Genomic DNA, 25,746 nt, shown 5'->3' with positions numbered 1-25,746 from the left:
AGGCATCGAAGGAACATACCTGAAAATAATAAGAACCATATATGACAAACCCACAGCCAACATAATACTGAACAGGCAATAGTTGAAAGCATTCCCCCTAAGAACTGGAACAAGACAAGGATGTCCACTCCCACCACTCCTATTCAACATAATACTGGAAGTCCTAGCTGGAGCAATCAAGCATGAGAAAGAAATATAAGGTATCTAAATAGGAAAAGACGAAGACAAATTAATTATCTGTTTGCTGACAACATGACTACATATCGAGAAAACCCTAAAGAATCCTCCAAAAGACTCACAGACCTGATAAATAACTTCAGTAACTTTTCAGCATACAAAAGCAATGTACAAAAATCCATAGCATCAACTCATTTGAGAAACTAAAAAATAAAAATTAAAAAATAAATAAAAATAAAATCACAGCATTTTTACACACCAACAACATTCAATCTGAGAACCAGATCAAGAACTCAATCTCATTTACAACAGATATATACACACACACACACACACACACACACATATACATATACAATACCTAGTATATATAACCAAGGAAGTGAAAGATCTCTACAAAGAGAACTGTAAGACACTGATGAAAGAAATCATAGATGATACAAATGGAAAAACATTCCATGCTCATGGATTAGAAGAATCGATATCATTAAAATGACCACATTACCCAAAGCAATCTACAGATTCAATGCAATTCCCATCAAATTACCAATGTCATTTTCCACAAAATCAGAAATAAAAAATCTAAAATTCATATGGAACCAAAAAAAGAGCCTGAATAGCCAAAGCAAACCAAAGCAAAAAGAGCAAACTTAGAAGCATCACATTACCTGACTTCAAACCATACTACAAGGCTATAGAAACCAAAACATCATAGTACTAGTATAAAAATAGACACGCAGATCAATGGAACAGGACAGAGAACCCAGAAATAAAGTCACACAGCTACAACTAACTGATCTTCAACAACGTCAACAAAAATAAACAATGGGGAAAGGACATCCTAGTCAATAAATGGCGCAAGGAAAACTGGCTAGCCATTTATGGATAAACTAAACTGGACCCCTACCTCTTACCATTTACAAAATTAGCTCAAGATTAAAGACTTACGTGCAAGACCTCAAAGTATAAAAACTCTAGAAGAAAACCCAGAAAAAAACCCTTCTGGGCATTGGCCTCAGCAAAGAATTTATGACTAAGACCTCAAAAACAACTGCGACAAAAATTGACAAATGGGACTTAAACTAAATAGCTTCTGCACAGCAAAAGAAACAACACAATAAACAGACAACCTACAGAATGAGAGAAAGTATTTGCAAACTATGCATCCAACAAAAGATTAATATCCAGAATCTATAAGGAACTTAAAACAAATGAACAAGAAAAAACCCCATTAAAAAGTGAGCAAAGGATATGAATAGACTCTTCTCAAATGAAGACATACGAGCAGCCAACAAAGATGAAAAAAATGCTCAACATCACTAATAATCAGAGCAATGCAAATTAAAACCACAATGAGATACACACAATCTCATGCCAGTCAGAGGTGAAAAATGATACAGGAACAAAATGATAACATCAATACCGTTACCATTTATATCTACCAGTGGTAGATATAAAACAGAAAGGAACCAATAAGAAATTCTGGAGATTAAAAGTCTAATAACTGAAATGAATAATTCACTGGAGGAGTTCCAAAGCACATTTGAGGAGAAGAAAGAATCAACATGATTGAAGATAAAACAATTTAAATTATCAAAATTAACAAATGCTTACCTAGATTGACTAAGAAAAAAAAAGATTCAAGTTACTAAAACTATAATGAAGTGGGACTATTACTACGAATCTTACAGAAATAAAAAGGATTATAAGAGAGTGCTATGAACAATGTATGCTAACAAACTGGATAACCTAGCTGAAGTGGACAAATTCCCACAAGCACAAAACATACCAAGACTGAATCCTGAAGAAATGGGAAATTTAATTAGTAATAAAAAACCTTAAGATGAAAAAACCTGGACTTGATTGCTTCACTGGTGAATTCTACCAAACATTTAAAAAAGAACCAACATCAACCATTCTGAAATTCTTTTAAAAAAGAAAATGAAGAGGAAGGAATAAATCCTAACTCATTCTATAAGCCAGCATTACTCTGATACCAAAGCCAAAGGTATACAAGAAAAGGAAACTACAGACCAATACTCCTTAAGAATACTAACGCAAAAATCCTCAACAAAATACTGGCAAACTAAATTCTGCAGCATGTTAAAAACATTATACACAATTTCCAAGTGGAATTTATTCCTGGAATGCAAGAATGGCTCAAAATATGAAAATCTGTCAATGTAATAATATACCAGATTGGTAGAACGAAAGGAAAAAAACACATGGTCATCCTAATTCAAGCAGAAAAATTATTTTAAAAAATTCAACATCCTTTCATGATAAAAACATTAAAACTAGAAGTAGAAGGGAACAATATCAACATAATAAAAATTCATAGTTGACATTATACTCAATGTTGAAGGACTGAAAGCTTTTCCTGTAAGATCAGGATCAAGAGAAGGAACAAGACAAGGATGCCTGCTCTTTCCACTTCGACTCAACACAGTACTGGACGGTCTAGCCAGAGCAATTAGGCAAGGAAAAGAAATAAAAGGCATTCAAATTGGAATGAATGAAGTAAAATGATCTCTATTCATAAATGATGCGATCTTATATGCAGAAAACCCTGAAAGTTCCACACAAAAAACTATCAGGATAAAGGAACTCAGCAAAGTACGATACTAAATCAACACACAAGTCAGTTGTTTCTATGTACTACCAATAAATAATTCAAAAAAGCAATTAAGAAAACAATTTCATATGTGATAGCAACAAAAAAAAATACTTGGGAATTAACAAAGATGATGAAAGACTCACACAATGAAAACTACAAAACAATATTGAAAGAAATTAAAGAATACATCACTAAATAGAAAAAGCACTCCATGTTAATGGATTGGAATACTTAACACTGTTATCTGTAATAAGCAAAATGACCACAGATTCAATTTAATCCCAATCGAAATCCCAATGACGTTCTTTGCAAACAACAGAAAATACATCTTAAAATTCATATGAAATCTCAAATGACCTTCAACAGCCAAAACAATCTTGACAAGAAAAACTCTTAGAAGAAAACACAGGGGAAAATCCTCACACTCATTAGAGTAGCTATAATAAAAAACAAGAAAATAGCGAGCATTGGTGAGGATAGGAAGAAATTAGAACCTTTATACAATACTGATGGGAAAGTAAAATGATACAGTCACTATGGAAAACAGTATGGTGTTTCCAGAAAGAATAAAACACAGAATTACCATATGATCCAATAATTCTACAGCTGGGTATATACCCAAAGGAACTGAAAGCAAGGTGCCAAAAAGATACTTGTCACTCATGTTCCTAGCAGCATTATTTAGAACAGCCAAAAAGTGGAAGCAACTCAAGTGTCCATCAACAGATGAATAAACAAAATATGGTACCTACTTACAACAGAACATTCAGCTTTTCAAAGAAAGAAAATTTTGACACATGCTACAACATAAACTTTGAAAATATTATGGTAAATGAAATAAGCTGGTCACACACAAAAGTACTTTATATGATGTTCCTAGAATAGTCAAATTCACAGAGAAAGAAAATAGAATGATGGTTGCCTGGGATGGAGAGGAGGGAGTAGAAATGAGAGTTGTCGGTTAATAGGTACAGAGTTTCCATTTTGCAAGACGGAAAGAGTTTTTGGGATTGGATGCACAACCATGTGAATGTACTCAGCACTACTCAATTTAAGAATGGTTAAGACAAATTTTATGTTATGTATACTGCATTTTTAAAATTAATAGGATTTAAATATTTGCTATTTAAAATGGTCTTTCCCACATTCAATTTTTGTTCCAACGGGAAAAGACTGTTTCAGTGCAATGTACGGACCCATTATTGAAACCCTCCTATAGATGTAAATTTCCCACATTGACTCCCAAAATGCAACGCCATCCCCAAAAAAATACCACACAAAAAATCGATAGCTCTAACATAAATTTCTCAGTAAAATGAAGCTATTTCAACTAAGTTTCTAGAGAGAAAATAAAGATAAAATGTAAATAGTAAACAATATGTTACTGATTAATTTGTACTACACTGCCTTTCATGTTCATTTCTGTTCTTCACGCAACAAAACAAAGGAAGAAAATATCATATTAAGTACTTTTCACTTCAGAGAAGGAAAATCTCTAGATTTAGCAACCATAAAAAGAAACCCAATGAAGAACCAGAAAGGAGAAAGGAAAATGTAGGTATTAGAGATTGTGTCATAACAAATACAGATAAGGAAAAGCAGTACACCCTCTCCCACACACATCTTTACCACACACATCCGTCAAATGGCACATTAGTAAGCACAGAACTATGTATAACGACATACTTTAACCATATACTGTATTTATTTATTTATTTAGTTATTTAGTTATTGAGATGGAGTTTCGCTCTTGTTGCCCAGGCTGGAGAATAATGGCACGATCTCAGCTCACCGCAACCTCTGCCGAGATGACGCCATGGCACTCCAGTGATTCTCCTGCCTCAGAAGAGATTCTCCTGCCTCAGCCCCCTGAGTAGCTAGGATTACAGGCACGCACCACCAGGCCCAGCTAATTTTTGTATCTTTAGTAAGAGACAGGGTTTCACTATGTTGGCCAGGCTGGTCTCAAACTCCTGACCTCAAGTGATCTGCCTGCCTCAACTTCCCAAAGCGCTGGGATTACAGGCATGAGCAACTGTGACCTCATTGTAGTTTTGATTTGCATTTCCCTGAAGACTAACAACGTTGAGCATCTTTCCATGTGCTTATTGGTCATTTGCATATCTTCTTTTGAGAAATGTCTATTCAAATTTTTGTCTATTTCTTCATGGGGTTATTTGTCTTTTTATTGTTAAGTTACCAAAGTTCTTTATATATTCTGGATACAGGTCGTTCCTCATATATATGATCTGCAAATATTTTCTCACATTCTATGTTTTGTCACTTCACTATCTTGATGGCGTTGATGCACAAAAGTACTTAATTTTGACCAAGTCCATTGTGTCTAATTTTTATCTTCTTTGTGCTTTTGATGTTATATCTAAAAAGACCACATATTTTAATATTAACCTCCACGTCAATGAAAGAATGGACTGGAAAAAGAAATGACATTAAGAATCAAAGTGAAAAAACAAAATTATCAGGGCCTCAAATCCAGAATCATTTTTCTTGTAACAAAGAAGCGATACATATTATCAACAAACATAGTAAAGTATTGACTTGTAAATACCATACTGATCTGTCTGCTCAAAGTTTGAATGGACTTTGTACTAATGAGTGAAAAGTGAAAGCTTTCAAGGAAAATAATACACAAATAATTTCCAATCACTGCATTAAGGTAAAATTTAGCTATTTTAAGGTTTTTAACCTATAAAAGTAAAAGATACTTTTGGTCAGTAAAACAGTCAGAAGTATAACCTTCCTCTACAAATGAAAACACTTACCTGCTAAGTAATTCTAATCCAGCAGAGTACTTTGGCAAAAATGGAACAGTCCTGCCCAAAAGAAACACTTATTAAAACTGTTCTTGATTTAGCCAACTGAAAAAAAAAAAAGGTACATACAAGAATTTTGACATTGTCAATTGTAATATATTTTAAAATCACTAATGACAATTATTAAACTTTTAGAGAAATGTGTTTTATTTCAGAGTTAATGTACTGTAACACACTATCAACCATCATTTTGCCCCAGAGATTGTCTTCAGCATACAATACAATAAATGATTTAATATAATGTTGGATAAGAACAAATACATAAGATCAAAGTTCATCTCTAGGCTGAAAATGAAATCTGGTCACACGCTTTACTTTATTTAAAAAATGGACAAACAGCACAATCCTGGTGTTTTCATATAAAACAGGTAACACAGCTAAAGAGGCTCATTTGCCAAGTAGTATTTCATTATTAATTTGCTTTACAATAATTCAGGACTTTTAATTTTGCTCTTACACAAATTAAAAATGACTAATTTTCATCAAATAATAATCACTGATTGTCAGAGTAAAACAATTATACTTTATCATTTTTTCAACCATTTCACAATTTTACTGGAAAATTTTCCGTTACAAAATTTAGAAAGAACCAATAAATTATTTTGTAGTCAGATGCACTCAACAAATCTAAGGTTCATTAATATAATTACACAATTACGAACACAACCAAACGTATGAAATTTAAGTCACAGTAACTTAAAATCTTAGCACAAGCTTACCTGGGTTTGCTTTTCACTTTTGCTTCTCTTGACTTGTCACTTAAAGTCTTCAGCCTATAATTCAATATAAAATGTAATATTTTTACAAGTCAAGAGATGATGATGATGATGATGATTATTATTATTATTAGAGACAAGGTCTCACTCCTCCCACCTCATCCTCCTGAGTAGCTGGGACTATAGTCACCTGCCACCACGTCTGGGTAATTTCTTTTTTTATTTAGTGGAGATAGAGTCTTGCTATGTTGCCCAAGCTGGTCTCAAACCTCTTGCCTCAAATGATCCTCCTGCCTCAGCCTCTCAAAATGCTGGGATTACAGGCATGAGCCACCTCACCCAGCCCAGAGATTTTTCAACCACAAATTTTCACACGTTAAAATTTTAGGTCAGATAAGCTACTTTTTTTTTTTTTAAGCAAGAATTAAGTACCTCAAAAGACAACAAATATTTGAGTGTTTACTATATGTTAGATACCACAAATGGAAAATCTGTAGCATATATATATATATATTTTTTAAGAGATGGTCTCACTCTGTTGCCCAGGCTAGAGTATAGCAGTGCGATTATAGCTTACTATAACCTCAAACTTTTGGGCTCAAGTAATCCTCCCACCTCAGCCTCCTGGGTAACAAGGACTACAGGTATGTGCCACCATGCCCAGCTATTTGTTTCACTTTTATTTTGGTCTCACTATGGTGCCCAGTCTGTTCTCTTAACTCCTGTCCTCAAGTGATCTTCCCACCTCAGCCCCCGCAAAGAGCTGGGATTACAGGTGTGCACTACCACGCCAGGCCTTATTTTCATATTCTTACTTACCTCAAGTCCCTTTTTTAGAAACAAAGATTCCTAAATGTGATCAGACCACAGAAACATAATTTATCTGGCATCTTTAGAAACAGTAATGTTCCACATAGGAGAAATCGATAGGTAACAAAGATATCTAAGCAGCACACTTCATTAAGTAGATGCTACCCAGGCATTCAAATCTCTTTAAGCGCCCACAGTATTTGAAATTTTAGTGGAGAAAAAGCTTTTTAAAATATATCACAAACTTCTTTCATTAAAGAGGATTTGGCATATCTCGTTTAACATTTTGGGATAACTCAGGATCAATATTAAGAACATCATTGACTACATTTTGCAGCAAAACAGTACTCTCCCCTGATACTTCTGAGCTAGAAATGCATCTTCGTCTATTAAGCTGAAACCAATCTATGGTAGCTTTGTGTCTGTTTGGGCTCTTATGTTTACCTTTCCTAAATTTTCTTTCTCTACCATTGGCCACCTGGCTGTCAGCTCTCACTCACTGCTTCTGCTAGCTATTTAACTCTAGCAGTCTCCTCCCCTCTACTTGCTGCTTTTAAATTATTGCACTGGAAAACAGATAAATGGGCTAGAGCTGCATATATAGAATTAACAGGCTCTTTTAAATGTAAAATATGATGTTCATAAACTATACAATTTATTTTCACTTCACTGGTCCAGTTTTACTTTATTTTGGCTGTGGGCTCTGTAACAGATAACTGAGGTTGCCAATAAGTGAGAGCTATAGTATGTGGTAATATGTAATGAGATATCATGTACACATTCTTCTCAATCACTTCAACAAATATTCATTTGTAAATAGAAACTGAAAATATAGGCCATAGTACTACTGCTAGCCCCTATAGGTGTTCCTTCCTCCAGACACTTTACTACCATCAGCCAGAAACTGTCCTAATATACAAGTTGACTCTTGCACGAATAACTCAACTCAATAACAGTGTACAACCTGCACAACTAAGCATGCTGGTTCTGAAACAGGATTCCATCTTTTCTGTCTATAATGTCTGATTAAGCACCATATGCAGACTTCTGATAAAGTGCATTTTTTTAAACCAAAAACTAGAATGCCAATGTCATACAAAGAGTTTCATATTACTCTATGATCTTTTTCAAAAAATAAAATATTGACAAGATCAATTCCTCTGCAACATTCAAAAGATTAAACAATCTCTTTAATACAAAAGTAATTTGCATATCTCTCTAGATAAGTCTAGGATATTATGTAAAAGTCTAACATAAATTTCTAAGCTTATCTTGGAAACCAGTAAATCTGGTTTAAATCAAGATTAAGCAAAAGCTAAGGAAAACAATTTTTATGGCCATGCTCTACTATTTGCACTATAAAATTTGATCAAAATACTTAGAACATCTCAGGCAAAATTATCCTAGTTATATACAGCAGTACATCATACTCAAAATGATTCTCGCATTATTTTTAGTGATTCAGGACAATTCTCTACAGTTGAGGGTGAAAGGGAATTCCTAAGATCCTCTTTGGACTACTCTAATTATATGATCTAGCAAATCTCTAAGTTGGTATTTCAACTATTTATTTCTAAAACAAACTTTTAATTTCTTAATTGTAATATGCCAAGTTTGGGATTCTCTTCTCTGTCCCCCCATCTCCTCCCCACCACCCACAAAAAGAAAAGACTAGTTTGAAATGAAAGGGGAAAAAGGAGTGTTACAGGAAACAGAAAGTAAAATTGTTGGAAGATTCAATAAAAGCTTTCCCATGTGGTTCTTTAACAGTCATGTTTTAAAAATTGGTCTTTAACCAAATTTAATGTGTGAAACTTATCTGATCTGGATTTGAACAAACCAACTGTAAAAAGTCATTTCTAAGAAGAAAACATCTGATTATGGACTGCATAATTGATAATATCAAAGAATTCGTGTTAATTTTATTAGCTATGATATCGGCATTGCATTTATGTAATGTGTTTCTTTTAGTGATGCAAGCTGACATATCACAGGTATAGTAGGCAAGTCTGACATTTACATTACAAATAAAGCGAGAGACAAGGCAAACATGGGAATATCTGAAAATTATTGAATCTGAGTTACCGATATATGTGGTTCATTGTGTTATTCTATGTGTCTGTGTGTGCTTGAAACTTTGTAAAAAACAATTTTTTTTGAGACAGGGTCTTGCTGCGTCACCTAGACTGGAGTGCAATGGAGCAATCATAGCTCACTGCAGTCTCAAGCTCCTGGCCTCAAGCGATCCTCCCACCTTAGCCTCTCGAATAGCTGGGACTACAGGCTCACACCACCACACTCAGCTAGCTTTTAAAAATCCTTTGTAGAGACAGGGGTCTATGTTGCCCAGGCTGGTCTTGAACTCTTGGGCTCAAGCTATCCTCCCACCTCAGCCTCCCCAAGTGCTGGGATTAGAAGCATGAACCACCATACCCAGCCAAAAAACATTTTTAATAACAAAAACAATCTTTTAGGTATTCATCTTTTCTCACTACATCTTCTCCAAATAAATTGCCAATGTGCCAAAATGCAGAAAAGAAGCTGTTGAAGAAAACAAAGTAGCCGTAGGAAAGCTGGAAATAGTCATCTTTTTCCCTGCTAAAAAACAAACAAAGTAAAAAACAAAGTAGCTATAGGAAAGTAAAACAAAGTTAAAAAAAAAAAAAGTAAAAAAAAAAAAAGCAGCTATAGGAAAGTTGAAAATAGTCATCTTTTTGCCTGCTAAACTTTCTTGTTTCCAACTATTGAGATGAAAAATATGAAAGATCAGATATACTTAAGAAAGTAACAAAAAACCAAAAAGGTATTTTCTGAAATAACATCCTCAAAACGCAGAATTCACCTGAAATTAGCCCACTATTTTTATTTTGGGCTAACTCCAGTTTCTCCGGAGAACTTATTCTGTCCTGGAAACAACCCACTCATAAAGTCTGTTTAATGTCCTACAATATCATGACATGCTGTGAAGGGAATATCGATCCGGGGGAATATTCCAGTTTCCTCAAATGTAAAATGGTAGTATTATATTCAACCATAAAGATGTGCCAAAATAATTCAACAACATTCCAAATGTGACGTTGGTGGCATTCTGGAAACTATAGAGCTAACTTCAAATGAAAGTTATAATAAAGGTGATCCCCATCAAGAAAGTTGAGAAACCAGTGTACTACATTACTGGGCTAAGGTGAAATAAAGTAGAGGTTCCCAATGTGCCTACAAAAGGCTTGCCCAGCCCTATTCTTGGTCTTCTCCCAAGTACCATACACCCATGAACACATAACTGCTGTGTGAGCATATTAATATAGAGACTAAGTGAGCCATCTGACAATTATTTTCTACTGACAACTTTCAAGTTCAAAGCACTAAACCTCAAATTCGTCATAATGTTCAATAATTTTATTTTTAGATCTCTCCAACAACTTCACCTTAATTTGACACCAGCATATTTATGTCTTTGATCTTTGTAGAAAATACTAAAATGGAGGCTTCTTACTGAAAAAGGGGGGTGATTCACAAAACTGCTTAGACAAAAAGTGTAAAAAGATGTAGATAAGCCTGGGCAACATGGTAAAATCCTGTCTCTACCAAATATACACAAATTAGCCAGGCGTGGTGGTGTATGCCTGTAGTCCCAGCTACTTGGAAGGCTGAGGTGGGAGGATTGCTTGAACCCAGGAGGTTGAGGCTGCAGTGAGCCACGAGCATACCACAGCACTCCAGCCTGGGTGACAGAGTGAGACCCTGTCTCGGAGCAAAAAAGAAATGAAAAAGATGTACATAAACAGAATGATGCATTGAGTACTACAACGGCTGATGAGATCTGCCGGTGACCCAACAGGGTGGGGAACCTGCACGACGCTTCATTTATTTGTACCTCAATTTCCAACTGTCTACATCATTGGCTATTAGGAAAGGTAAGGACGATTGCTTTAAAGCACCACAGAAATATATGAATTAGCATATTTTGTCATAAGGCACATCCAATCTATTACATTTTCACATCAGTGTTCATCAATTTTTTCTCTCTCTTAAGCAAGATCGGGGAAAAGACAAAGCCTCAATCACACTTAAAGCTGTAAATGACCTAAGGTCCAAAGCCTAAGAAATTCACACAAAAGCTGCTCAGACTCAGGAAAGAAAGATGAATTTAAACTATCTTCATCCTAATGCCTTTATCCTAAATTCCAAATACATGGCTTCAAGTTCTCACCTCTCACCTGAGCGCATCTGAAATTTCCAACTGCTTCTCAGCTGTCAAGCACTTAGCTCACCACAAATTCACCGTTAACTGTTCCTTCTCTCTCAAACCTATTCTTAAATTCTTTAATGTTGGCATATGATACCATTTATCTAAGATACCTCCAAATTCACATTCTCAATTTCTGCACCTTTTTCATCTCCCACTGCTGTCTAATCCGACCAGAGCCTAACACATCCATTCCCTCCTTTAAACTTCTATCAGCACTGGCTTACCCTCTCACCTGGACCTTCATTACAGCCTCCTAAATAATCTCCCTCTACCCCATCCCCAATCTTCCCATCACACGGCTTCTCACATTAATCTCCCTCTACCCCATCCCCAATCTTCCTATCACAAGGCCTCTCACGTTATTCTTCCAGAAATACAGAAATATTTTTCCAGAACTACAGGTAGGCCATCTTCTCCTCAGCCTGATTTTTAGCCACAGAACTTACGGCCTTCTAGATATTCTAGACCTTCTGCTACTAGAACGAGAGTAAGGATCTTCCTTGCTATCTGGTTTGTTCTCTGCTATATCCCCAGTACCTGAAATAGTGCCTGCTACACAGTAAGCACTCAATAAATATTTGACAAATTAATTAAGCAAAGCATTTAAGATACTCTATTGTCAGGCACTAAACTTCCTTTCCAGCTTCATCTCCCAGGACTGCTTCCATCTCTGAAATGCGCTTATCCAAATCTATTGCAATTTCTCCTAATTCTTCAAGGCCTAGTTTTAGAAACCCCCTCCTCTTTGAAGCCTTCTGTAAATGTATCCTAACTAATGACTCTTCCTTCAGACTCACATACCACACTATTTGTATATTTAACATTCTGTTCATTCTGCTTTGCTTTACATCAGCACCAGTCTAGGGCATCTGGTGGGCAGAGACTGTTTTAATCACCTTTGTACCTGCAGGATCTGGCCCAATATATAGACACTGCTTAGGAAAGACTAGGAAAAACTGAGCATATGGGCTCTCAAATCTTTTTTTAGCTTCCAAGAAAAAGCACACTTTGAGTGCCCAGTCTAGTGTCTGGCACTGGCACTTAATAGGAACTCAGTAGATCTTTATTAAATCTATTAAATCAAGTTGAATATTAAGATTCTTTTCATTTTATTAAGAAGATGGTTAATCCTGGAAAAGTCAACATTTCAAGCAACACTTCACCATTTAACACATGGTGGTTTAGATGACTGGCTCCTCCCATTTTGTGCAGGTTTTGGTAGACACTACAAGGACAGAAGAAGAGAGAATGAGGACACCTCGCAAGGGTGGAGGTGGGGGGCAGGGGCGGAGATGGGGGGCGGGGGCAGTGAGGGCTTTGAGGGAGAAACACCCACTGTCTAGTTGCAACAGTAGCAGGTTTTTTATCCCTAACCACAGGAACCCAGTGCATCACAAACAGGAAACACCAGCCTGTGACAGCCAGCTGTAAACCCATCAGTAAATCCGATTTTCAGTTCCCTGAAGGGTTTGCATGTCAAATACCTCAATCCTGAGGCCTTTGGTCATAACAGCTCAAAAGGTAAAAGTCAAAGACCAGAGTGGCTTCGAAGCATGTACTTCGGTATGTCCAAAAGTCTCCCCGAGAGCTCAAGCCAATCTCTGTAAAAAGGGATATTTTATGTGAACTCTCCAAAAAGCTCCAAGAATTCTGACTCAGTTAAAGCAAATTACAACTCACTTTAGGTGAGGGGAAAAGATCTTTGAGTGAAGCTCAGAACCAGTCTTCTTCAGTCTGTAGCCTTCAGCTGGCCTACCACCCAATTAAGGCAGAAAGAATGTGATGTAATCACGAGTTGTTCTCAATGTTGACATAATTGTTACTATGCATAAAAATTTACAAAAAAGGCCATAAGTCCATGGACAACCTAGAGTTCCTCCCAAACCACCAGTAATCTCTACACTGCCCTTAAAGAATAATGACCTTAAGCTGTACTTTTTCTAAGTTTGAACGGAATGTAGAAATTCATTCTCATTGGACATGATTTCACCACCAAGCTGACATTCTCTTATGAGACTGATAAGGAATCGTCCTATTTTACTAAAAATGAAAAAAAGTAAGTTTGTCTAGAGTTAGGGCCTTCATATGAGTTTTCAGAAAGTGAAAATGATCAGAGAAGCTCTGAAGAGAGGATACTGCTCTGGGTGACAGCGGGCGGCTGGAGCTGCACCGGCCACATTGAAGGAGCCCAGAAATGCCTGAGGCCTTCCATTCAGTCCCTGGGCCAACCTGCACACCTGGCGTTTCCAATTATTTTAGAAGGCAGCTGCTCTGGTTTCCACACACTTGCTCTGCCACCAAGTGTTCTACAGAAACGCCAGGTCCAATGAGATAGCTCTGGGTGGCCGGGGTCATGTCTTTGTCATTTTTTTCTTTCTTTTTTAAGAGATGGGGTTTCTTTTTTTTTTTTTTTTTTTTTTTTGAGACGGAGTCTTGCTCTGTCGTCCAGTCTGGAGTGCAGTGGTGTGATCTCAGCTCACTGCAATCTCCGCCTCCTGGATTCAAGACACTCTCCTGCCTCAGCCTCCCAAGTAGCTGGGATTACAGACGCGCGCCACCATGGCCAGCTAATTTTTATATTTTTTAGTAGAGACGGGGTTTCACCACATTGGCCAGGCTGGTCTTGAACTCCTGACCTCGTGATCTGCCCGCTTCGGCCTCCCAAAGTGCTGAGATTACAGGCGTGAGTCACCATGCCCAGACAAGAGATGGGGTTTCTTTGTGTTGCCCAGGCTTGTCTTGAACTCCTGGGCTTAAGGGAGCCTCCTGCCTCAGCCTCCCAAGTAGCTGGGACAACAAAATTGTTAGAAGATTCAATAAAGCTTCCCCATGTGGCTCTTTAACAGTCATCTGTTTCAAAAATTGGTTTTTAAACAAAATTAATGTGTGAAACTTATCTGATCTGGATTTGAACAAACCAACTGCAAAAAGTCATTTCTAAAAACAAAAGAAATCTGATTATGGACTGCATAATTGATAATATAAAAGAATTAGTGTTAATTTTATTAGCTGTGATATCAGCATTGCATTTATGTAATGTGTTTCTTTTTTAGCGATGCAGGTCATGCCTCTTTAATCTTTGAATTCCACATTACCAACATATAATAAACACATGAATCCTGTGTTTAGTGTCATCGTTTCTCCTCATGGCAAAAATATTCAGTTATGTAAAGTAGGTCAATCTCAAGCTGAATATGGAAAAGTTTAATCGAACAGATTAGGTGTAGGAAATCGAGGACCTGAAGAAAGTGAACATCAGGCACTAGAGGTACGGGTCTACTGGGAGACTGACATCACTTGGAGATGAGTTATTTCTCCACCAGGTGACAGGCTAATGGCACAGACAGTCCAGTGGTTTGTCAGCTGAAAGTGACGTGTACAGGAGAAAGCCAACAAAGGACCTAATGAAGCCCTCTCAGGATGTCTAGCTCCAAAATGGCCCCAGACTACGGCATCTTGAAGAAGTCAAGTCAGTTTCCAAGGGGTTCTAACCAGATCCCTTTGGCTTGTCTCTCCCTAACTAAACTCTAAACGTTTAGGGTTACCCTGATCTCCCAGGATGGTTTGTGCCCCGGCAGTCCAGAGCCCAGTCCAGAATCTACATTCCTGGGTAAAATGCCTTCTTACAAAGGTCAGGAGCATGAATGCTTCTGAGGCAACCATGTGACTTACAGAGTTATAGTAACTACAAGATGGGCTGTTATGCCATCAAGCAATTCCATGAAGTACTAACAGGTCACTCTCATGCTACAAATGGGCCATTTCAGCATCACACCAAAAGGTTTTCAATACAATAATTTACCCTCTGAAAAGAAGGTACTTTTACTAAATAGGAGAACAAAATGTAAGCATGCAAGCACACCCATCAGTGAATGACTCTGAGCATCCATAACTAACTTTCTAAACACCAAAATAACAAAAATGATTGACGGGTGTTAAGTGCTCAAGCGTTTGACAGTTTGCTGTTATTCAACGCCCAATACGCAAATAGTATTAACATTCTTGTCCAATAAGATAAAATTTTGGCTAACAATCTTTCTCATTAGAAATTCCAAACAAGGCTGGGAGCAGTGACTGATACCTATAATCCCACCACTTTAGGAAGCCTAGGAGGGAGGATCGCTTGCACCCAGGAGTTGGGGGCTGCAGTGAGCTATGATAGATAGCGCCACTGCACTCCAGCGTGGGCGACAGGGGGATACCTTGTCACTTTAAAAAAAAAAGGGGGGGGGGAGGGGTGGGCCGGGTACGTTGGCTCACGCCTGTAATCCCAGCACTTTGGGAGGCCGAGGCAAGCAGATCACAAGGTCAGGAGTTCGAGACCAGCCTGGCCAACACTGCGAAACCCGTCTCTACTAAAAAATACAAAAAATTAGCCAGGCGTGGGGGCGGGTGCCTGTAGTCCCAGCTACTCGGGAGGTGGAGGCAGGAGAATTGCTTGAATCCGGGAGGCAGCGGTTGCAGTGAGCTGAGATCAGGCCACTGCACTTTGAGACAGAGCAAGGCTCCATCTCAAAAAAAAGGGGGGGGGTGGGGAGGTGGGGGGATAGAAATTTAAAACAGTATGAGTGAAAATGCCTCACATTCAGTGCATCCTCCAACAGGATTTGTAAGCTAAAGTTGAAAGATCTTTTTCAAAGATCCTTTTCATTTTAAAGGAATGAAAAAATTAAAACGAATTACGCACTAAGTAACACTACTGACATAATGCTTACTTCGTGTTTTACATGTTAATTCATTAATCCTTGTAATAACCTTTTAAGTACCATCATTATCCCCATTTTGCAGTAGCGGAAACAGTACACTGAGGCAAGGCAGCTGAGTAACTACGTTTGGTTTAGTGGTTGAGCCAGGATGCCTAGGCAATGTGACGCCGGAGTCTCGGTCTGTGGTTCCCAGGCGTTGGTGCCCATTGGAATCCCCTGGGGATCTTTAAAACGCCGTCTCCAGGCACTATGGTTAACAGGTATGGGGTGAGACCTGGGCATCAGAACTCTGAAAGTTTCCCAGGTGATTCTAAGCAAAGTTTGGGAACCGCTGGGTATTAAAAGCATTCCTAGAGTTCTGTTGCTTTTCCTGCTTAAGAGTTCCTTCGCCGAGGCGCTGAGCTCACGGCAAAGGTAGAGAAAGAAAGCTAACGGGGAGGGGCGGCCAGCTTTGCCAAGGGTTAGGCCGCGGAGCCGAGCGTGAAAGCCGAGACGCGGCGCGGCGCGGAAGGCTCGGGCCGCAGGGTGCGCGCTGTTGCGCGGAGCGATCCGATCCAGGGAGGGCAGCGGGCTCAGCTCCAGGTGCGCACGAGCAGGTGTCAGCTGGGCCAAGGGGCGCAGGTCACTGTGCCGCGGGGACGGAAGCGGTGAGGCGCGCTGGCTTCTCACATGACTCCCCTCCAGGGCCCGGCTGATGCTGCCAGGAGGGGACCGCAGGGTCCCACACCCCCCGGGAGCTCCGCTACGCCGCCAAGCGCCTCCCGGTCCTGGGGGTGCGCGTCAGAGGCGGCCCGCAGGGACCTAAGTTACTTTGCGCCACCCAACGCAAGAACGCCGGGAAGTTCGTTACTTTCCTCGGCGGGGCGGGGCGGGGCCCGGACCGAGGCGCGGGGAAGGCAGCGAGGCAGGGGCATCCCAGGCGCGGCCCGGCCCCCTCAGGTCCCTTTTCGTCGCCCACCGTATACCCACCCGGAGGTGAAATCCTGCTGCACGCTCAGCAGCCGCTCACGCAGGGTCTCCAGCATTGCCACCGCCGCCGGTCTCCTCTCCTCAGGCCTCGGGCTCCTGCTGCCTCTGTCGCCCCCCTGGGTCCCACGCCGCCCGCCCCGCGCCCCGCACTCCCACTGCCGGCCCCGCCCCCGGTCTGCTCCTCGCCTCCGCGCCGCAGCCCCAGCCCCTTCCGCGTTCCCGCCCCGCGCGCGCCAGGCTCGCGCAGCCGCAGTGGACTGCGCCCGGCTCGGGCTGCGGAAAAGGGGCGGGTCTTCCCCCGGCAGAGAGGGCCAGTACCTGCTCCGCTCCTTCCTAGCCCGCACCAGGCCTTCTCGTTTTTGTTTTGTTTTGTTTTGTTTCTTTAAAATGGAAGCGGCATCATGAAAGGATGCTTTAGCTCGAAGCCTCCTTTGAGGGAAGTGTTGGCTTTTACGGTTTGGAAGAGAATTGGATCTATCTCTTGCATAGGCGATGTGCACAAATCATTGCATGGATTCTAGGTCCAGGATCTTGGATCTTCACCTTGGATGAGTTAGTCAAATATTGAGCCTCGGTTTCTTCATTCATAAAGTGGCAGTAATAGTCGACTGTCTCGACATTCTTACTTTCCACTCTCTCTTTACCCCCTCAGGCTTTTGTGCTCTACACACCAAAGGTGATCGTCTTTCGCGAGGCACCAGTGACTTCCATGTTGCTGGTGCCTTTTATTACTTCTCTGTCCTGATTTTTTCTCTACCTCTCAGTGGCTCTCAACGCAGTTTATCATCCCATCCTTAAAACACATTCTTCTCTTGCTAAGCACTCCATACTTCCTCTCTCCCTTCCCCTCCACCCCTTCTCCTATTTTAATAGCCACTCCCAAGGCTACATGCCCAGCCTCCCAGCTCTTTTCCAGATGTGTTGTTCCATAGGTGAGTCTATCCATTACCATGCTGTAACTTCTGTCAAGGAATCGATGACTCCCACATCTCTATTCTCTGCCCTGTACTTCCTCCCTCTCCGTCAATTCATACCAGTTGCTTACTCATGTAAGCATGTATACAACATGTATCCAAAAGGCATCTCAGACCAACCTACACAAAATTGAAAATTTCATTCATTGCACGTTCACCTTTAATCTGCTCATCCTGTATTTTCCATTTCAGGAAATGACACCACCATCCACCAAGTTGCTCAAGGTAAGACACTTGAAATCACCTCTGGTTCCCCTCTTTTCCTCATTCCCCATATTAACCCATCAAATCCAATCAACTCTACTCCTGACATATTTCTGGAACCTGCTCCTCTTTCTATATCTTCACTATATTTATTCTGGTCGAAGTCACCATCCTTTTTCAGTAGGAACACTGACAATTCTTCCAGATGCTACTGTTTTGCCGTGCACACCCCTATAATCCATCCTTGACACAGCAGCCCGAGAGAGTTATTTAAAAGATCAATTGGATCACGTTGCTCCCCTGCTTAAAATCTTCCAATTGCCTCCCGGGCACTTGGAATAAAATTCAAACTCCTTACCCCCTTAGCCCTAAAATTTGAACCTTTTCTGGCACTCTATCCAAATTGATTACTAGTCACCTATCATGTCCTTGACAATTAAGACATAATAGCCTCTTTTTTTTTTTTTTTTTTTTTTTGGTATGTTCTTTGAAAATTCCAGGTTTATTTCCACCTGTAGTGTTTTCACAAACTTTTCTCCAAACTGTCCCTTGTCTGGCTCCTTATAAGAGTCACATCCTAAATAGCATCACATTAGATAGATTTTTCCTTACCATTCAAGTTACACACCCAGTCACTTCCTATCATGTAGCCTGTTTCTCAACTTAGTACACATTAGAAAATTTATTCAATAATTATTTGTTATTAATTTAGTTGTTTACAAATTTATTTTAAAGCCAAGACAAGGCATTCACCTCAGGTACAAAATTTACAGGAGCCAAAAAGCTCAGTAATCAAGATAAGTAATATTTTAATACGATATTTTAAAACTTCAAAATTAATGAAAAAAATCTGTGATGAACAAAATATCAAAATTTTAAATGCACAGGATCTGTTAGGGCTGGGATTGGATGAGGCCAGTAAGGTGGGTAGCACAAGTACAGGCCCTGATGTAAACTGCTGTCTTATTAAGCTTTGCATCCCCAGCATTGAAAACAGTGAATGGCACATAACAGACACCCAGTAAATGTTGTTTTGTTGCAGGAGTTAAATAAGATAAAGGACTTAGCTTGTAGCTGGGGAACTACCTCTTCCGCACTCTTGATGTTTTCTTCCGTGGGAAGGGAGCTCTTCTGCTAACATAAAGAAATACCCAGCCTTTCCTGGTGGGGAAAAGGTGACTATGATGATTAGTGAGCTAGGAAGTCAGAAGCTTGGTCTCATCGTCCTTTCTTTTTGTTGAGTGAAAACTTCCAACAAAGAGCATTCATTCTGCTACCTAAGGACAGGCTTGAAGGGCAACCCCATGCTTTTTGTGACTGGGCACTAGAAGTTCTGCTTGCCCATGAATATAAGCCATGTGTTCCATCAGTCTTCCTAGAAATAAAAGTGATGTTTTGGCCTCTTTATGGTGACTCTATTGTTTTATTTCTCAGTTTGCTCAGACAAATAAGAAAGAGGAGTGCTGTTTATTGAGCCTTCTTCTACCTTTCAGAAACAGTGCCTGGTACAAAGCAAGTGATCAAATGATCAGAGACAGGTCCGTTATTATCTAATAGATTTGAAAACCACAAGTACTGGGAAATATAACGTATTTTTTCTTTTATTTAATTAAACTCTACACATAAGCTTTCAATTTACTAAGTTTCATACATTCCAACAAAGCACCAAATCCACTCAAAAAGACTCTTGCCTGTCACTAAAAAATAGCTTTACTGGTTGTGACTGATCATTTCTGTCTTGACCAATGCATTGTTTATTAGTCTGTGGCATGTTTGTGTTTGAGGTGCTTTCTGAACATTCTTAATCCCATCATGTCTATTAAATTCAAAAACAGTGAAAGTTTTAAAAGTGCTAATAAAAAGATAATTTATGATTTAAAAAGTAAATGTTAAAAAAAAATTAGAAAATAACTACTGTTGTAAATGAGTTGCTCAGGAGGAATGATTAAGGACCAAGAGTTGAAGCAAATGACATGTCGTGTTTACATAAGTAACCTAGTTTCAGTCAGAAACTAGGAAGATGGATTGGCAAAATGAAAAAAAAAAAAAAAAAAGAAAAAGAAAAGCTTTTAAGTACAGTTTGAGAACCAACATCAATATGGAAGCTATTGACCTAATCTTAATTCAGGAATTGGTTGAGAGTTGATTGTTGTTTGTTTGGGGTTTGTTTGTTTTGTTTTAAGACGGAGTCTGCCTCTGTCACCCAGGCTGGAGCACAGTGGTGCAATCTTGGCTCACTGCAGCCTCCACCTCCTGGGTTCAAGCGATTCTCCTGCCTCAACCTCCTGGGTAGCTGGGATTACAGGCTCCCGCCACCACGCCTGGCTAATTTTTGTATTTTTAGTAGAGACAGGGTTTCACTATGTTGGCCAGACTGGTCTCGAACTCCTGACCTCAAGTGATCTGCCTGCCTCGGCCTCCCAAAATGCTGAGATTACAGGCATGAGCCACCGCGCCCAGCCGAGAGTTGATTTTTTGAGACCATATTAGTTGAGCCTAAGGAAATCTTTGGTGATACAACGTATGGGGCGAGCACCAAAGCTGCTAAGAAGTTCCCTGAAATAGTGTTTCCCTGACCAGCAGCAGCCGCATCATCTGGGAGCTGCTTGCAAAGGTAGAATCGTAGGCCCCAGCCGACCCTACTGAATCAGAATCTGAGTTTTATTAAGACCCCCCCAGGTGATTTTTATTCATGTTAACATTTGCGAAGCCCTACTCCCTGAGGAAAGGAAGTTTCCTGTCTCAACAGATTCTTGTTAGACACAAAGTGATAAATGAGGGTTTGGTGGAATTAGAACCACAGAGGAAGATGCTATTAAAGAAGGTGCTATAGAACCCAGAAAAGCGCATACCGTTTCATTGGCAGAGGTCTTTTAGAGTAATTGGAAAGGCACTATGGTTAATTGCTTTGCAGGAACCTGATTTAGATTTGTAAAGATATTTACAGTGTGTTGTTATCATTTGTGATTTTTTTAAAAAGCCAACATGTAAATATTTTTGATATCTTTGCTTTTCAAGAGTTTAATGGTTACAGAAGAATCCACGTGAGAGCTGTAAATGTTTCTTGTGAAGCAATGAGTATTTCTAAGAATGGGGTAAGCTAGACAAAGCTGGAAAGGTGATATCAGCATGGCATTTTGAAAAGAAAAGCAGAGACAGAAATCAGGGAGGTGAGGGAGGGGAATTCCAACCCGAGAGAGCAAAGATTAGAACGCAGCTGAAGAACAGGAGAAAAGTGGGCAGTTAGAGGATATCAAGGTCGGAAGACAGAAGCTATAATAATAGATTTAGACGGCAATCACTGTCGGGAGTGACAGCAAGGTTGAAAATGAGTATTTCACCTGAGCTGAGCGGAAAGAGCAGTAAAAGGATCTCAGCTGCATCTATTTGTGTTCCAAAATTGCATCCCACTGTCATAAAATGACTGAGGACCTAACCTTGTCTTTTCGCTCAGATGAAAAAAGAAGGCACTACACCATTGCATTAAAGGAGGAAAACGTTTATTTTTTAATATGTGTTTAGATCTATATGATCTATAAAGATACATTAGAGGAGGAAAACTTTTATTTTTTGTTAATCTGTGGTTGGATCTATATGGTCTATAAAATATCCATAAACAACCAAGTGACTCCATTCATCAAAGTGTAGGGACTCTCCATGAGTAAAGGCAACCAGGTTCTGCACTTTTACAAATAGATGGTTCCCCTAGAGAGAATATATTTCAGTAATCACATCTTCTGAACCACTATGCCATAGAAATATCTTTGTGTGGTAAAACTTAATAACAAACTGAAACTCTTTAGTAAGAATTAGTGGCCAAAAAAAAAAAAAAAGGTTTGAGACAATGACTACCTATAGCTAACTCTCAGGTCAATACATGCTGGTGGGGGAGCTGTAATAATTGATCATTATTAGGTTAAAATAATTGATGATTATAATTGCAGTTAAGTGATAGTTCTCAAGCCTGGGTGCACCTTCAAATCACATGGGGAGCATTTTAGAAGTACCAGTGCCTGGCCTCAACTCCCCCCAGAGCATCTGGTTTAACTGGTCTGAGGTGACCAGTCTCCTTCATATGGTTTAAAAGCTTCCCTGGTGATTCTAATGTGCAGGCAGGGCTGGGAACCACGGAGCTAAGCAGAGAGACTTAAGCTGCCCTGCAGGGGGAAGGCAACAATGACTTCAGCATCCGTGAACTTCAGGAGTCCAGGCTGTAGTTTGTCCTCACCTTTCCCAGCTCATTGAAACAGGCACTAGCTCCATCACTTCATTGTACCCAAGCCCCTGCAGCCTCCACTTCTGCTGGCTGATTCTGAAGGCAACAGTGTGAGGCAGGGGCAGAGGAGAAAGCTAAACTAGGCCTGGATAAGCAAGGCAGTAGCTGAGATGTGCTCGGGCTTCCCCAGGGGTTGTGTTTTGTTCTTTGTTTTTTTTGTTTTGTTTTGGTTTGGTTTTTTTCAAAAATACCTACTCAGCAAAGAGAGGAAATCCAAGGACCAACTGTGCCTGGAGACTTAGCCAGGCCTCCTGGAAATGGAAGACTCTTGTTGCCAGTGATGGGGTTCAGAACATACTACTCCAAAATATGGTACCTGGGCATTTGAGAAAACCACAGAAGCAGGTTTTGTCTGACACACGTCCCTTTCTCCCCTGAAGTAGGTCGTAAAACCCCAGACAGGATTTCCCGTCCTTGCCCTGTAGCAGGTCACATGAGCACTAGTACCCCATGTGAAAGTACCCCTCATTATACTTGGAAGAAAAGAGCCAAAGACCAAGAGATGCCAAGAAGAGTCTGAACAAACAAGTCTTGCTAAGTTTCCCTCTGTTTGTTACCACTAAGCCATACCTTTGTGTCTTCCTAGCAAACCTCTCCATGACTGTCCATTTTTCATCAAACCTAAGCATAAAAATACACAAGATTGCCTGTTCCTTTGGGTCTTCATTTCCTTATGAAGGCTCCCGTGTCACATTAAACTTAATAAATTTGTATGCTTTGCTCTTGTTCATCTTTTTGTTATAGGGGCCCCAGCCATGAACCTGAGATGGGAAGGAAAGCCATTTCTTCTCCCCTGTACCATTGGGAAAACAACAAAGCCTCTAGTATCCTAACAGGAGCTTTGGTAGCTGTCATTCAGAGAAGCTGTCTTGTTTCCTCTCCGAGTGACTCCTCCAGTCCCATTTATCTTTCTGACTCTCCCTGCTTCTACTTTTTCCTCTTTCTACTCTGCTTTCCCATATAACATCGGCCACCTCATAGCTTCAGCTTAACAACTCCTCTCTCCAAGTCTCTTGGTTTCTGCCACTGCTACTGACTCTGCCCCTCCCTGGGCGATCAGAAGAAGGCTCTGAATGCTTTCCCCAGTCCCCTTCTACCCCAGAATGCCTCACATAAGCAAAATCCTTGTACCAGGCCCCTTCATGCTGTGCATGTCTGCCTGTATGCCAAGCACCACTCCCTGGCCAAGTCTACTGTGACCAGGGTTGCAGGGTCAAACCGTACAAAACACGGGCAAGAAGTGCTTTTGGCCTTTTTTCTCGCTTAGAAGGGGACTCTGAGGGGCTGTTTCTGCAAACTTGCAAGGGGGTGAATAAACCTATGATGGCTAGGTTTATACATTCGAGATAATGTATTCAGTGTATTACCTGGTAATGTTTTCACTTGTGTTGCTTCAATTCAGAGGTTTAGACAAAATAAATGGGAAGTTTTCAAACATTGCCTTTGTGATCTGCTGAGAATCTCAACAATGGAAGGAGGGAAGTAAAGTAGTTCTTATGTACAGAAATATTGGGTTCCGTTGCTTCTATGTATTATCTCTGTTTATACACAAATAGAAGTGAACAGATGTACCTGTTGTCTTAATAAACCATTTTTTATGCCAATGAGGAGTTTGTGGCATATACTGGATAGTCTAGTCCTCTGCTACCAGAATTCTGTTCTTGAAATGAGTCTGATTACTTTCCTCGTGCAACCCAAATTAGCACCACTCACCACCCACTGCTACCTAGGGAGGAAGCATGGCAATGAGGGGGAATTAGCTGATCGATGGAGGACTTTTAATAAAACCTCAACTTTTGAAAATAGTGGAGATGTCAAAGGTGAAACAGTATCTAAAAGCAGGATGCTCATCCTTCCTCCTACCCCCTTGTTCCACCTGGAGGCTGCAGTGAAGAGAAAACACGAGGCCATTAAGCAGAGCATGACAGGGAAAGGGAAGGGAAGAACACAGGCGCACACCCCATCTCCTGATTTCCCATTGCTTCCTATTGTTCATCCCTCTGTCAGGCAAGGCTTTTCTCCTTACGGTTTTCTACAGTGTCACCTACTCAACAAAACCACATAGTTAAGGCCCCACCTATGCTGGGTACTCTACTAGATGCTGACATAGTAATGGTATTAATATAGTATTAAATTATTATTATACTAATGATGATGGCTATTATTTACTGAGACCTCCATAGTGCCAAACAGGATTCTAAGCACTCTGCACATATCATTTATCCCCTTTTACAGATTAGGAAATAAGGTCCTGCAAAACACATACCAATAAGGTACTGAAGAGCTTCTGATCTAGAGGTGAGACAATATCCACAAGGTGATTAGTGTTTTAAATATGGCTGTGACGAGCTGGGTGTGGTGGCATGTGCCTGTAGTTCTAGCTACTTGGGAGGCTGAGGTGGGACAATTGCTTGAGCCAGGGACGTCAAGGCTGCAATGAGCCATGATCATGCCACACATGATCTAGCCTGGGCAACACAGCGAGACCCTGTCTCAAAAAACATGAATAAATATGTCTGTGACTGCCCAGATGAAGAGTGACTCACCTTGTCTTTGCTTTGGAAGAAAGAGTCATCAAAGGGAGTCCATTGCTGGGACAGCCTTCAGAAATGTAAGTATCTCAGCACACACTCCTGGAAGGTGCCTGCAACTGGTATGGTGAGGTTTGGGCATCTGGGCCGGCCTCCAAAGCCAGCTAATGCCACCTGGTTATGTGAAAGTCAAGGCAGCTGAGCCAGTTCAGCCCCTCAAGCCTTTAGGAGGGTTAGCCAGGGCATCGCCTCCCTCACAGACTGGCAAGACCCTGAGGAAGGGGAGACAGAGAAGACAAAGAGTCCACCAGAGCAAGGCAAGAGTGGGCGATGCCCATGCCAGGCAACTAAGCCAGGTGCTCTGCCTCCTGGAAGAGAGTTGGGAGAGGGTTACATAGCCCTTGGCTGGAATCCAGCTGTGGAGACTGAGGGGGAGGTGGGCAGGGGACTCCCTTTCATGGGAGCAAGAGGCTTCCCAGGGTGCATGGGAATCAAAGACATGGGTGCGTGGAGGGTGAGCAGCCCTGGCTCTGAATGTGAAGAGGAGACAGGCTCTGGCTGGGAAATCTGTGTACCTGTTGGCCAATCTGAATACCCTGCTTCTCATTTAGTCATAGACATCACCACCAAATCCTCACCCAGCCTCACTTCCTCAAATCAGAGGACTAAGGCAGTGCCTGTCT

General features: G+C 40.4%; 1 protein-coding gene across 5 annotated transcripts in view; it reads right to left on the bottom strand.

The window, feature by feature from the left end:
• The window catches only part of DTNBP1 (dystrobrevin binding protein 1), a 150,457-nt gene extending 133,144 nt beyond the window's left edge, over positions 1–17,313 (bottom strand). For 3 of the 5 annotated variants that reach the window (XM_045389959.3, XM_005553983.5, XM_074038836.1), the window contains exons 1-3: positions 17,079–17,313; positions 6,348–6,401; positions 5,578–5,628 (exon numbers count right to left, since the gene is read on the bottom strand). In XM_045389959.3, coding sequence (XP_045245894.2) covers positions 5,578–5,628; positions 6,348–6,401; positions 17,079–17,134 — 161 coding nt within the window. In that variant the 5' untranslated portion in view covers positions 17,135–17,313. The remainder of the gene's footprint in view (positions 1–5,577; positions 5,629–6,347; positions 6,402–17,078) is intronic. The other 2 variants (XM_045389960.3, XM_005553984.5) reach the window with 1 other exon arrangement.
• Between the last annotated feature and the right edge of the window lie 8,433 nt (positions 17,314–25,746).

This window comes from Macaca fascicularis, chromosome 4, assembly GCF_037993035.2.
Source record: "Macaca fascicularis isolate 582-1 chromosome 4, T2T-MFA8v1.1".
Taxonomy (NCBI): domain Eukaryota; kingdom Metazoa; phylum Chordata; class Mammalia; order Primates; family Cercopithecidae; genus Macaca; species Macaca fascicularis.
Note: the sequence above shows the minus strand (reverse complement) of the source record. Positions and strands in the feature narration are given on the sequence as shown.